The sequence below is a fragment of the Heptranchias perlo genome, chromosome 1, assembly GCF_035084215.1.
Source record: "Heptranchias perlo isolate sHepPer1 chromosome 1, sHepPer1.hap1, whole genome shotgun sequence".
Lineage (NCBI taxonomy): Eukaryota > Metazoa > Chordata > Chondrichthyes > Hexanchiformes > Hexanchidae > Heptranchias > Heptranchias perlo.
The window spans coordinates 163,559,326-163,574,248 of record NC_090325.1 but is presented as its reverse complement, the minus strand read 5'-3'; the positions used below and the strand labels follow the sequence as shown (position 1 = coordinate 163,574,248).

At 41.1% G+C, this 14,923-nt stretch overlaps 1 protein-coding gene across 8 annotated transcripts in view; it reads right to left on the bottom strand.

Annotated features, from left to right (window-relative positions):
- kiaa1109 (KIAA1109 ortholog) overlaps window positions 1-14,923 on the bottom strand; it is a 460,818-nt gene that overhangs the window by 179,815 nt on the left and 266,080 nt on the right. For all 8 annotated transcript variants that reach the window (XM_067993249.1, XM_067993258.1, XM_067993276.1 and 5 more), the window contains 5 exons: window positions 10,110-10,348; window positions 2,827-3,071; window positions 2,611-2,716; window positions 2,111-2,208; window positions 784-978 (listed from right to left, as the gene is read on the bottom strand). In XM_067993249.1, coding sequence (XP_067849350.1) covers window positions 784-978; window positions 2,111-2,208; window positions 2,611-2,716; window positions 2,827-3,071; window positions 10,110-10,348 — 883 coding nt within the window. The remainder of the gene's footprint in view (window positions 1-783; window positions 979-2,110; window positions 2,209-2,610; window positions 2,717-2,826; window positions 3,072-10,109; window positions 10,349-14,923) is intronic.

Here is a 14,923-nt window from a genome sequence, read left to right as displayed (position 1 = left end):
AAGATGAGGAAAAATTTCTTTACTCAGAGGGTTGTGAATCTTTGGAATTCTCTAACGCAGAGGGCTGTGGATGCTCAGTCGTTGAGTATATTTGAGAATGAGACCAATTGGTTTATTGAACATTAAGGGAATCAAGGGATACGGGGACATGGAGGGAAGAAGAGTTGTGGTAGAAGATCAGCCATGATCTTAATGAATGGCGAAGCAGGCTCAATGGGCTGTATGGCCCACTCCTGCTCCTATTTCTTACGTTCTTATGGACTAGCAAACCTGAATTCAAATCCCACTTTGGAAAATTGTGAAACTGAATTCAATAATTCTGGTAATTTGTGGGCTGACACCAGCAACAAAAAATGAACTTGACAGTGTAAAAACCCAAGTGGTTCACTAGTGTCTTTCAGGGAAGGCAACCTGCTTAATGCCCTCTCTGTTGTAATCAATATCGTGGGAGCAACATCACTATGGAAGGCCCTCCACCCTCTTAGGACAACTAGGGATGGGTAACAAATATGACTGTGTTAGCGGTGCTTATGTTCCAAGAACAAATAAAAAAATTTAAGCAGTTTAGGAAGCCTTGATTTTTTTTTAAATTAAGAAGTTTTCCATGGAATGGGTTGGTTATAAAATTTTTTGTGGTACTGTACTTCATCAAAACACATCTTTTCTTTTGATTTCATTACATCACATTTAATGGATTGCATTTTGGAATATATGTAGCATTAAAATGCAACTTACAAATGCGTATGCTATAAAGTTAGCATTTTGAATGTGATAAATGTATACCTGGTGTTTGACGATTTGTCCTAATGCCAGGTTTAAGTCAACCTGGCATTTACCGAACAGTTTCAGATAGCTGCTGTTACAGCCTGCCCCAGGCTGAGTCTTAGTTTGGATACGATTTGAAAGTTCCAGTTCAATTAGTCCAGTCTCTAACCTTACAGCTCTCATGGAGGGGGTAGTTGCAGTAACTTGGATACCCTACACAGGAAATGAACATAGTATATTTTGAATTTAAAATTCACAACACATAACCATAGGTTTTTTTTTCTTGCCTGTATTTTGCAGCAAGTTAAATTATTAGTAAAGGTTTCACTACTTTCTCCACTGTAAAAAGTTAATGCAGTTGAACACTGCCAAAATTTGATCAAAACCAAATGAATTAAACTATCATAGGTCATAAACTGATCCTTATGTGCAACATCAATTCAAAGATTTGTTCAACTCCAAAAATGCAAACTAAATATGAAATAATGTTGGCATAACTTTTACGGTTAAGTCGTAGCTCATCACCCAAAAAACACACTATGCATCACACACATTCTCCCTTCCAGGACCCAATATATGGCATTCCCACAAGTCACATAGTCACTTCTTTTTCATCACAGGAGTCCATGTCACTTAAAGTTGAGAAAACTGGGAACAAAATTTTGTTTTTTATTTTGGAACTCACCCAGAGAAAACAAAATAATAATTTGAGAGGGACTTAACAAAAGACACTTATACAGAGACCCTGATGCTATCATCTGTCTGCATGCTTGGTCTCAGAATGGTATGTGCACTCTTAAATATTAATGAGGAGGATGTAACAAATGAGTCAGAGGAATATAAAAAAGATAGCTAACATTGGATTTATACATACATGATTAAAATGAGTGTTTCACTACAAAAGAAAGATTTACCAAAAAATTGTGATTAATTTTTAATATTTAAGTACTATTATATTGTACTACCCCAAATCTAATCCACCACACAGCATTCTTGTATGGATTCATATCCTTCAAAGTAAAGCCAAAGCTGCTGATTACTGGAAAGCAGGCAAGTGCACAGTCATCATGTGTTTAACTGTATTTGATGAGTCTCTTTTCAGTTGTCGAAGCGGAAGAGGTACAAGTACCACACATCACTTTTGTCAGACTAGCATCACACACAACTGACATCATTTGATGCGATTTACATCAGTAGAACATAAATCAAATAAAAAGGCTGAAATTTCTTTTCAGGAATATGGTGCTTTTCTAAAAGGGTCACAATTAAGTGCGACATACAATAGCTCCCACAGGATTTTGTTTTTATTTAAGTGTCTATATTTTATTGTAATTGAAGTTATTACCTTAAATTGTAGATTCAAAGAGTACAGCAGAATTTTTGGCTTTTCTCCATCCATTAAAATATCATGTTCATTCCACAGTGGGATAGGCTGCTCCCCTCCTACAGATAAAACACAACATTGTATAAATATTCATTACAGTGTTAACATTTCTCATTTCTTACAAAGGGGCGTAAATAAAAAAGTTAGTTTTTATTTAATGACCACACAAGTTGCTAAAGGAATAGTCCTGAATAGATTATGTTGTCTGGCAGCTTGGCATGTGCCCCAGTGCAGTTGGCACAATTGCTGTGTTCTAAAACTTCTCTTCTGTTCAAAAAAGGGTCAGAGATAATCCCAGCAACTATCGGCCAGTCAGCCTAACGTAGGGAAACTTTGAGACAATAATCCAATACAAAATTAATTAAATCCAATGCAAGATGAGTAAATCATCTTTATGAGCAGTAATGCAGAAAAACGGTTTCTAAAATTAATTTCAATTTAAAAGGAAATTTCCTACATACCTGAGACTTTTTGAATAACTTCATTGACCTCCTTCATGAAAACTTTCTGTACAAAGACTAGTTGATTCAAAAGATCTGTTGTTAAGTTGTGTTCAAAGGAACCAACCTATAAACAAACAATGAGCATCATTACAGTTGAAGGAAGATTTTTATACTCATCATTTCTATGTAACTTATTAGCCTGATGTCAACAACATTTTCTAACCACAACTGTACCTCAGCAACACAACGCAAATAGTTTCCCTGCAGGTAGTTGCCTTGTTTCAATGGGAACTCATCTGCAGTCCAGGATTGGTCTGGGTAACTCTCATGCTCCTCCATGATGTATTCTCCTGACATGGTGACTTGTGGTAGGTTAAGACTGGCTGATGGAGGTAACGCTGCCATATCAACTGGTGTCACTTTGGACTGGAAGCGCAGTCTGTGATTGGGCAGCTCAAATGTGAACCTAGTTTGGGCTCCTAATGATAGGAAGAACACATTTATTAACAGAATTTTGGCACTGGTGTCATTCACAGCATGTTACTAACTATTCCTGATAGTTACATAGAGTCCACTGAAAACCATATGAAAAGATATAGATTAGATGGCAACATTTTTCCATTTAGAGACCATTCAGAGCCACAGTCACATTCAGGGCAGTTGAGTCAGTAACCACAAACCCTTTCATGTATTTGCCTCTCATTCCTCAGCCCATACAGCTTCTGACTGACATTCAACCACAATCACTGCAGCAACAAATGAACAGTAGAGAGGGTGAGTTATCCCAGCCTCAATAATACAAGTGAAAAGAGTATTAACTCCATAATATCACAATAGTTAAGGGAGCCTTTTAGTCACATTACACAGGTTGGGACAGCCTTAAACAATTAGTGAAACCTGTACAAACGGAAACTTCCAAAAAAAAAGTACACCAGCAAGTCAGTGACAGTCCCAAATAACTTACATTGTAATTGATCGATCCCCCAAGGATATATCCTTGCCCCCCCCCCCCCACCCCCCATCTCTCATCTACATGCTGCCCCTCAGCAACATCATCTGAAAACACATCAGATTCCACATGATGACACCCAGCTCTACCTCACCACCAACTTTCAACCCCTCCACTGTCTCTCATTTGTCACACTGCTTGTCTGATGAGCAAAAATTTCCTCCGACTAAATAGTGGGGAGACTGAAGCCATTGTCTTTGGTCCCTGTCACAAACTCCGTTGCCTAGCCACCGACTACATCCCACTCCCTGGTCACTATCCGAGGCTGAACCAGACCATTCGCAACCTGAGATGAGCTTCCGACCACATATCCGTTCCATCACCAAGACCGCCTATTTCTACCTCCATAATATCGCCCATCTCCGCCCCGCCTCAGCTCATCTGCTGCTGAAACCCTCATCCATGCTTTTGTTACCTCTAGACTCGACTATTCCAATGCTCACCTGGCTGGCCTCCCATCTGCCACCCTCTATAAACTTGAGCTCATCCAAAACTCTGCTGCCCGTATCCTAACTCGCACAAAGTACCATTCACCCATCACCCCTGTGCTCTACATTGGCTCCCGGTCCGGGAAAGCCTTGATTTTAAAATTCTCATTCTTGTTTTCAAATCCATGGAACCATATAGAGTCCCTCCATGGACTCGCCCCTCTCTATCTCTGTAACCTCCTCCAGCCCTACAACCCTCCGAGATCTCTGCGCTCCTCCAATGCTTGCCACTTGCGCATCCCTGATTTAAATCGCTCCACCATTGGTGGCCGTGCCTTCAGCTGTCTAGGCCCTAAGCTCTGGAGTTTCCTCCCTAAACCTCTCCACCTCTCTCTCACCCCTTAAGACGCTCCTTAAAACCTACCTCTTTGACCAAGCTTTTGGTCACCTGATCTAATATCTCCTTATGTGGCTCGGTGTCAAATTTTGTTTGATAACGCTCCTGCTAAGCATCTTGGGACATTTTACTACGTTAAAGGCACTATATAAATACAAGTTGTTGTTGTTGATGATACTAGCTGAACTTTGAAACCACAGACACTCGCAAATTATGAACTGTGGACAGCCTTCAATGGACCAAGTCCATTTACAACTTAAAACACGGGAACGCATGCAAACGCAAAGCGGCATCGAGTGAATAAAATGACTTTTGTGGAATGGAAATCTCTTTACCCAGCATTCATAACGGCAGAGAAACCAGTCTATTTCTGGGATTGAATGCTTACAAAGGCTCTATCCCAGAGATAGAACGGTTTCTCTGCCGCTATGGATGCTGGGTAAGAACTCCCCATTCCACAAAAGCACGGAACTACACTGGGCAACATCACATCTCACTCCAGGTCAGGTACTGATGAGCCTCCTAACCACCCCTAGGATTCCCAACCCTCCCAGAATGACCGGGAGTTTCCCAGAATCAGGAGTTCCTATCCCGTGCGCTGCTTCCAAAAGCCCAGATCGACGATTTAAATTTCCCGATGCAATGTGCACACATGAACAACAAACACTTAGGTGAGGGACTGTAAATAATTGTTGGTCTGGCGTTGGGAACCAGAACCAGGCTATACTGCATTGATTTTAAACAAAATCATTTTCCGCCTTTTCCACGGAGCGCTTCGCCAGCTGCTGCTTAGAGTCTGCACCCACAGAGAGCAGTGATCAGCTGGGGGAGTGGGGATCGGCCTGAAATCGTGGGGGAGTGAAGAAACAGAGACCGGGGGAATGGGGGATCATAGGAGAGAGGGTGGCTGGGGAATGAGGGAGAGGGGTAAATGGGGGGGGGGGGGGGGGGGGGGGAAATCAGGGGGAGAGAGGGAGACTGGGGAGTGAGATGAGTGTGTGGCCCAGCATTTCCTGCAGAGCCGGGAGCAGCAGCACCAAGGTGGTGAGCGGGAACGGCACTGAGAGGAGCAGCCAGTAAAAGGGTAAGTGAAACCAGGAGACCTTACCGTGGATAAACAGAGAAAGATTATTTCCACTGGTGGGTGAATGGCGAACTAGGGAACGGAAACCAAGGATTGAGGAAGCTTCTTGAATGGAGGGCTGTTAGACCGTGGGATCCTGCACCACACGTGGCTTTTGAAGTGGAGACTAAAACTTCATTTCAAAGAGAATGGGGTAAATATTTGATCACATGATCAGAGTGTCACATGAGCAAACTTCCAGAATGCCTCCAACCAAAGTTGGCAACCCTACCCATCCCCAGCACTTCAAACATTAGCAGCTGCAGCACACAGAGGGAGGAGGTCCCAGACAGGAGTCTGCAAGACATTAATGTCCCCAACCCCTAATTTGGCTGGGATCTCCCAGGCACTCCGGCCCTACAGCAGTTACCTCGCCCTGTGCAGGCTGCCAACTTAGCAGATCCCAGGATCAGGACATCCCTCCATCTATGGAAAAAGACCCCAGGATGGCAATGAACTGGGGAACCCAACAAACTGAAAACAAACTGAAATCACATCCCACTGGCGAGGCTCCAGAATTAGGCATGACCCCAGATGAGGGTAAAAAGAAGGAACGCTGCAGGAGATACGGCCACTCCCGGGATATCTGGCTCATCTGATTTACTGTACATACAATGACCATTTTGAAAATAATGACGCCTGCAAATAAAGGACACCGGGTGCAAGTCCATTAGATGTCCTTAATTTACAGGTTTCACTGTAATAGCATTTCCATGCTCTCACTGGGGAGGGTCAGGGAGCAGTACTGAATTCCATCTTGACAGTGAAGCAGGTTGGAGAATGGAGCAGCAACATCTGCAGCCGGGGTGCGGTTGGCAACTGGGCATGTAGGGCAGGGATGCAGACAGGTGGATTTCGGCTCTTTTCCTTCCCAGTTACTTTCCCATCCCCCAAAAATTGGTAGGGATAAGAATGGGAGATAGAAAGGATGGGAAAGAGTGACACAGGTACAATTAGATATTACAATTGGATATTACAATAGGATTTTGAATGGGCAAGTCCATTAGTAAAGATTTGACATTGACAATGGGGCTGGCAATTTCCTGTTAACAAGATTAAGTGCAAGACAAAAATATCTATTAAACAAAACCATCTACAATATATGTATTAGGGACTGAATATAAAAGTAACAAGAGTTTATCATATGTGGTAGTTGCTTCCAGTAAAATTCGTATGGACTGATTCCAACAAAACACTAATTTTATGGACTGATTTAGTTTTTTGTTTTAAATTACTTTTAACTTTTATAGTACAGAAAAAAAAACCTATCAAGAGGAGGAAAGCGAAGGGGGACTTTAAGCACCACATGCTCCTAACTGATCTTTTTATATTTTATTAAAAATGTGAGTAACTCATCACCTAATTCTAATTATACAACAGACAGCTCACTTTAGCCAGCTCATTTTCCTTCTCATACAACCATAACGTGCATTTATATAGCACTTTTAATGTAGGAAAACTTCCCAAGTTGCTTCACGGGAGCGTAATCAGACAAAAATACGACACCGGGCCAAAGGAGGTGTCATATTGCGACAGGTGACAAAAAGCTTGATCAACGAGGTAGGTTTTAAGGAGGGTCTTAAAGGAGGAGAGGGGTGGAGGGGTTTAGGGAGGGAATTCCAGAGCTTAGGGCCTAGACCTGAAGGCACGGCCACCAACGATGGGGCGAAGGGAGTGGAGGATGCGCAAAAGGCCAGAGTTAGAGTAACACAGAGTTCTCAGAGGGCTGGAAGAGATTAGAGATTGGGAGGGGCAAGGCCATGGAAAGATTTGAACATGAGGATGAGAATTTTAAAATCGAGGCGTTGGTGGACTAGGAGCCAATTTAGGTCAGCAAGCACAGCAGTGATGGGTGAGCAGGACTTGGTGTGGGTTAGGATACAGGCAGCAGAGTTTTGGGTGAGCATAAGTTTATGGAGGATGGAAGATGGGAGGCCAGCCAGGAGAGCATTGGATTAGTCAAGTCTGGAGGTAATAAAAGCATGGATGAGGGTTTCAGCAGCAGATGGGTTAAGACAGTGGCTGATGAGGGGGATGGAATCGGTGGCTAGGTAATGGGGTTTGTGGCAGGGGACAAAGATATTGGCTTCAGTCTTTCCAATGTTTAATTGGAAAAAATTGCAGCTCATCCAGGACTGGATGTCGGACAAGCAGTCTGACAACACAAAGGTTAAGAGCAGTGTTGGCGAGGTAGAGCTGGGTGCTATCAGCGTACATGTGGAACCTGATGATGTCGCCGAGGGCCAGCATGTAGATGAGAACGAGGAGGGGACCAAGAATAGATTCTTGGGGGACTCCAGAGATAACTGGTGTGGGGCTGGACGAGAACGCATTGCAGAAGATTCTCTGGCTACAACTGGATAGGGAAGAGTGGAACCAAGCAAGGGCAGTGCCACTCAGCTAGACAAAGGAGGGGAGGTATTGAAGGACGGTGTGGTCAACCGAGCCATGTTATCTTTTTTAAATGATTAATTTCCCCTCCAAGGACCCCTACTATTTTCAATCACCGCCCTGATCCCAAGCTGTTCTGCATGTGTGTCCAGGGTGGCTCCATCATGTAATTGGATTTTTGGACAATCTGATTGGGGATATCTTTCATTTAAAAAAAAAATTAGATAGGTTGGACAGTACTTTGCACTGAAATTCTTTCCAACAGTTTTCCTTCAACTTGTGCCTTGAATATTAGATATCCTTGAAAAAAAATTATCACAGACTGGGTAATGCTGTGAACAATGTACTTTCATCTCTAGGAGTTATATTTGAAAACAAACTGATGTAAAACCTCCTCCATCTGTCAGATGCAGAGTCTGATGCAAAATCTGTTTGGGCTGTCTGATCCCAATCGTTATTGAATTCTGCAGCTCAAAACTGTCCATACTTGGCAAATCAAAAAAAACTCCATCAAACTCAGAGGCCATACTGATGGTTATGCACTTTGGCAGGAAAAATCAGAGAGCAAGTTATTATCTTAATGGCGAGAAACTGGAAAGTACTGCAGTACAAAGGGATCTGGGCGCCCTAGTGCAAGAAAATCAAAAAGTTAGTATGCAGGTGCAGCAGGTGATCAAGAAGGCCAACGGAATGTTGGCTTTTATTCCTAGGGGGATAAATATAAAAACAGGGAGGTATTGCTGCAGTTATATAAGGTATTGGTGAGACCGCACCTGGAATACTGCACACAGTTTTGGTGTCCATACTTAAGAAAAGACATACTTGCTCTCGAGGCAGTACAAAGAAGGTTCACTCAGTTAATCCCGGGGATGAGGGGGTGGACATATGAGGAGAGGTTGAGTAGATTGGGACTCTACTCATTGGAGTTCAGAAGAATGAGAGGCGATCTTATTGAAACATATAAGATTGTGAAGGGGCTTGATCGGGTGGATGCGGTAAGGATGTTCCCAAGGATGGGCGAAACTAGAACTAGGGGGGCATAATCTTAGAATAAGGGGCTGCTCTTTCAAAACTGAGATGATGAGAAACTTCTTCACTCAGAGGGTAGTAGGTCTGTGGAATTTCCTGCCCCAGGAAGCTGTGGAAGCTACATCATTAAATAAATTTAAAACAGAAATAGACAGTTTCCGAGAAGTAAAGGGAATTAGGGGTTACGGGGAACGGGCAGGAAATTGGACATGAATTTAGATTGGAGGTTAGGATCAGATCAGCCATGATCTTATTGAATGGCGGAGCAGGCTCGAGGGGCCGATTGGCCTACTCCTGCTCCTATTTCTTATGTTCTTATGTAAATTGGGAGTAAAGCATACGATTGGGTCACAGTAGAGGACACTTTACTCTGCTCAGTCTCTGTTGGATAATAATGATTCTGGGCGCCAGATGTCAAAAAGTGTATCATTCTCCAGCACTGGCATCCCTCAGCCTGAAAAAAGGTCACCCAAAAATAGAAACAGGGACAACATTTTTATGTACCGTGTTCAGAGTATTAGTTACTATTTAGTATTGAGATAATATTTGCCCAGAGTAGGTAAGGCTCATTTCACTGAAACTTTCCAATTATAACTCCAAAAGGACGGCAAGTTATGTGTCATTTTGGTTAGGACCATCTATCCTATAATTATTGTCTCTTCTCAAATAAATTGACGCCCTACTTTTGAGCTTGGTTCATTTAAAGAAAACAGTTTTCAATGGCAGAAGTAGCTCTACCTTTAAATGGCATGAGATTCAAACCACACTGTGGGATAAACATCCGGTTCCTTTTGTTCAAGAAAATGAAATCAAAAATAGCCCATAACGTAAAATTTTAAAACTTGAAATTGTAAGTTTAAAAACGGCATACTCTAGAAAAAAAAATTGTTGCAAAGGTCAGGTTTTCATTTATTCCAGTGACAAAACTAAGAGTACTTTTACAAAATTAAAAGTTAAAAAAAATCAAAATGGCTTACAATTTCCACTTATTTAATGCTAAATGTTTAATTTTTCCACAATATTTAAAATTCCAATAGACTGACCTTAACCATTCGTCACCACAATTAGCAGATTTACATACCAATGTGTATTTTTAAAGTGCTAGAAGTTGTTTCATAAATAACTTTTCCACACTAGTACCTGTCATTCCATGGCTTTTCATCCTGCCCATTTTGTATTCTGCTTTAAGAGATGGCAGTAATGCTGCACCAATGGTAATACCATCTAACAAGGCACTAAATTTAAGTACAATTGGCTTCTTCTCCAAACCCTCTGGCAGCTGAGGAAATTCATTTGTTTCAACAGGAGTTTGATTGACACTGGAAACAGGCTTCTCAGCGAGCTGCAGAGTAGAAACATCCTCCTTTGGCGTCGGTATACTACATAAGGCAAAGAAAATAATATTTGAATCTTGTCTAAAGGATCTCTGTAGTATTTTATGATTTTGTTTTTGAACAGAGCTCACTGCTATATGTTATATATATCTGAATTACTTTTGAATTGCTGTCTGCAGCTTCTCAAATATATTTTTACTATTACCATGAAATATTTCAACAAGATTGCAAACTTTGACCTTTATTGCTCCCCAACATTCAGTAATTAAATCTGATCTAAATGATCACTGTTAGTACATCTACAGGGTAGTTTTACTTTACAAAATAATCACAAATTGTAATGATTATAGTGCCATTTTGATAGATGTGCAGTTAGATAATTTAGAATCATAGAAGTTTACAACATGGAAACAGGCCCTTCGGCCCAACATGTCCATGTCGCCCAGTTTATACCACTAAGCTAGTCCCAATTGCCTGCACTTGGCCCATATCCCTCTATACCCATCTTACCCATGTAACTGTCCAAATGCTTTTTAAAACACAAAATTGTACCCGCCTCTACTACTGCCTCTGGCAGCTCGTTCCAGACACTCACCACCCTTTGAGTGAAAAAATTGCCCCTCTGGACCCTTTTGTATCTCTCCCCTCTCACCTTAAATCTATGCCCCCTCGTTATAGACTCCCCTACCTTTGGGAAAAGATTTTGACTATCTACCTTATCTATGCCCCTCATTATTTTATAGACTTCTATAAGATCACCCCTAAACCTCCTACTCTCCAGGGAAAAAAGCCTCAGTCTATCCAACCTCTCCCTATAAGTCAAACCATCAAGTCCCGGTAGCATCCTAGTAAATCTTTTCTGCACTCTTTCTAGTTTAATAATATCCTTTCTATAATAGGGTGACCAGAACTGTACACAGTATTCCAAGTGTGGCCTTACTAATGTCTTGTACAACTTCAACAAGACATCCCAACTCCTGTATTCAATGTTCTGACCAATGAAACCAAGCATGCTGAATGCCTTCTTCACCACCCTATCCACCTGTGACTCCACTTTCAAGGAGCTATGAACCTGTACTCATAGATCTCTTTGTTCTATAACTCTCCCCAACGCCCTACCATTAACGGAGTAGGTCCTGGCCCGATTTGATCTACCAAAATGCATCACCTCACATTTATCTAAATTAAACTCCATCTGCCATTCATCGGCCCACTGGCCCAATTTATCAAGATCCCGTTGCAATCCTAGATAACCTTCTTCACTGTCCACAATGCCATCTGTCTTCTGTCGTCAAGCCAATTTTGTATCCAATTGGCTACCTCACCTTGGATCCCGTGAGATTTAACCTTATGTAACCTTATTTAACCTTATGTAACAACCTACCATGCGGTACCTTGTCAAAGGCTTTGCTGAAGTCCATGTAGACCACGTCTACTGCACAGCCCTCATCTATCTTCTTGGTTACCCCTTCAAAAAACTCAATCAAATTCGTGAGACATGATTTTCCTCTCACAAAACCATGCTGACTGTTCCTAATCAGACCCTGCCTCTCCAAATGACTACAGTACAATGGGCCAGCCATCTTGCTTTCACTATCACCTTGAGGTATAAATTCAGAAAAGTACTATTGAGGCTTTCAGATGAGAAGGAAATAGTTTTTCTACCTCACCCAACTGCCCATTATTTACATGTTGGCCTCGACAAACACTGTCACTATCCAACTATGGAGACAGTCAAGCTTGGCTTTATCTTCATCTGCAGCTCTTTTTAAAAAAAACTTGCCACCAAATGCAAGGGAACAATTAATATTGTGGAAAACCTATGACAAAATAAGGAGATACCCGTTCTTTTTATTTTATGTGATGTCAGAGAGAGGGTATGGCTTTAGCCAACTGTGTCTATGGGAAGACCCCATTCCTCTGTGCTATACATGTAACTGAGTTAACAAACCTTGTTAGCGTATACAATGGGAGATGTCTGTCCTGAACAGGTTTACTTTGTTTCTTGGCATTTGTTCAGAAATCAAATAAAACAAAAGCTTATTTGAAACGTTAACTTACACGGATTAACAATTATAATATGTTTGTCTCTAAGTCGTTAAGGAAAAGGAAAGAGGAAGCGGCAAGCATCAACACTTCACCTCTCAAGGTGGGAAATCTGTGCAACACTCAAGTCTGTTTGTTTATGTCAAAGAAATGTCTGCAACTTGAACAACGCCCCATGGCATAAATCAGAGATCTGGCGCTTCATTAATAAACCTCTTATTTACTATCTTTATAAATGAGTCACAAGCACAGTAGCTAAATTTGAAGATCATACAAAGCTAATGAAGGTGGGAGACTGAAAAGCTAAACAGGATATGAATATACTTGGGAATTTGGCAGACAAGTGCCAGATGAAATTCAATGTAGAAAAATGAAAAGTGCTTCACAGGGGGACAGAAAATCCAGGAAGGGTCTATTACTTAAATGGAAATAAAATAATGTGTTTCGAAAAAGATCTGTGGGTCCCGTTTGACAATAAATTGAAGCTATCGCAACAGTGCTCGGTGGCAGTGAGTAAAGCAAATTAGATGCTGGAATGTTTTAAACAGTTAATGTTGATAATCCTGCTACTTTATAAATCATTGGTGCCACCGGTCTTAGAATACTGTGTACAGTTCTGGTCACCACAGTACAAAAGGTATATTGCAGCTACTAAGCAGATACAGAAGAGAGGAACCAAAATGAATGAGGAAATGGAGGGGCTGAAATATGATGAGCGATTAAGTAAATTGGGCATGTTCTCTCTGGAAAAGAGAAGGTTGAGAGCTAATATGTTTGCTGCTTTTAGGATTCTAATGGGACTAGATTATGTCGACCATTGAAAAGCCATTTCTCCTTGTTCAGAACAGTAGAAACAGGATATGGTCAGCGACTGAAGGGCCGTAAATTCAAAACTAATCTGCAGAAAGCAATGAGCAAGTGGTAAATCTACGGAACAGGCTCCTTCGGGAGATGGTAGAAGCAGATAGTGCTGATTCATTCAAATGCAAATTAGATAGATTTCTTTCAGAAAATGGTATTTTGGGATACAGTATATGAGTAATTTGAGACATGACACAAGGAACAGGTGACTTTGGGCCTATGGTTCCCCAAGTTTTCCATCACTGGGGGTTTTCCTCACCTCATGTTTGGGTCTTTTGTAGACTAATTAAAAAGACCAATTGCCATGATTAGTCATCAACTCTATTATTGTTGTGTCTTACGACTACTAGGATGGTAGAAAGCAAACTAGATGGTCTTTCATCGTCAAGCAATTCCTATAGTTCCTATGCTGTTCATATTTAGTTCTGGCAATAGATCGGAACTTCCTGGTTGAAGTGAGATTCAAATCATCCACATGCAACATTACAACTGAAAAGTTTAGCAAAAGACAAATTCCATTCAGAAAGTCCTCTTGCTCATCAGATTCTAGAAAGTATACTAAGCCTTTGTGGACTGATTCTGATCTTAACATGTTTAAACAATCTGCTGATTCTGTATCTTGCTATACTATTTGGCTTCTGCATATTATTTACATAGAATTTACAGCACAGAAGCAGGCCATTTGGCCCAACTGGTCCATGCCGGTGTTTATGCTCCACATGAGCCTCCTCATCTAACCCTATCAGCATAACCTATTCCTTTCTCTCTTATGTGTTTATCTAGCTTCCCCTTAAATGTATCTATGCTATTCGCCTCAACTATTTAATCTGTAAATAAACTCTACCAAGTGATTTAAAGCTATACATATGACTGCCGGTGCTGTATTTTCCGGCTTTCAGGAGAGATAGGAAAACATGGTGGACACCATACATGATTTTCAGTGAACAATATTCTGTAAATAAGGGTGAATTTTTAAACCTGAGCATAATAACCCTTATACAGCATGTACAAAGGGTGTAATTTTTGGTTCATAAGAGACTCAGCCTGCTTATGGAAACAGCCTTTTTGCTTGTAAACACAAAAGTTTTGGGAAGAAACCTGAACAGTAACAAAGCTCATCCTGAAAATGTGTTATCCTTTTAGTTAACAAATACCTATGAGAAGTTTCATTATCATGTGGTATTCCTATGCAAACACACACAACTCCAAAAAAATTAGTAAGCCTTTTTCACTTGTACAATTGGGCATTTGATTAAAGACTGTGCGTGATCATAACATTTTTTTAAAAATTAAATTCTCTCTCCTGAGGTCAGTGACTAATGCTGTGTACAATTCTATAGGAGCACAAAGCTGCCTGTTACTTTGGCAAATGGACATTCTTCAAAATTCAGCCCATCGGTGAATGTTAGAAGGGTATTAAACCTTGCTAAAGTTGGTGCCATAATTCACATACGCCATTTTCTAATAGGGCTACGGGGCAGCATCAGAAACAGGAACCCTAACTACAGCCCCTAATTTTCCCCTCCTATAAATGTAATCTAAATATAAATAATATAATTCTCATATAAATGGAAGTCTTTCTTTCTTTCTCCTAGCTCAAGAATACAGGCCTACTGTAACAATCACACCGCCACCACATCTGAGATCAGGACAGACTAATATTGGATCTTGCTGATGTGTCAAGCTCAGTGGTACAGCTAGTGGAACATTAAC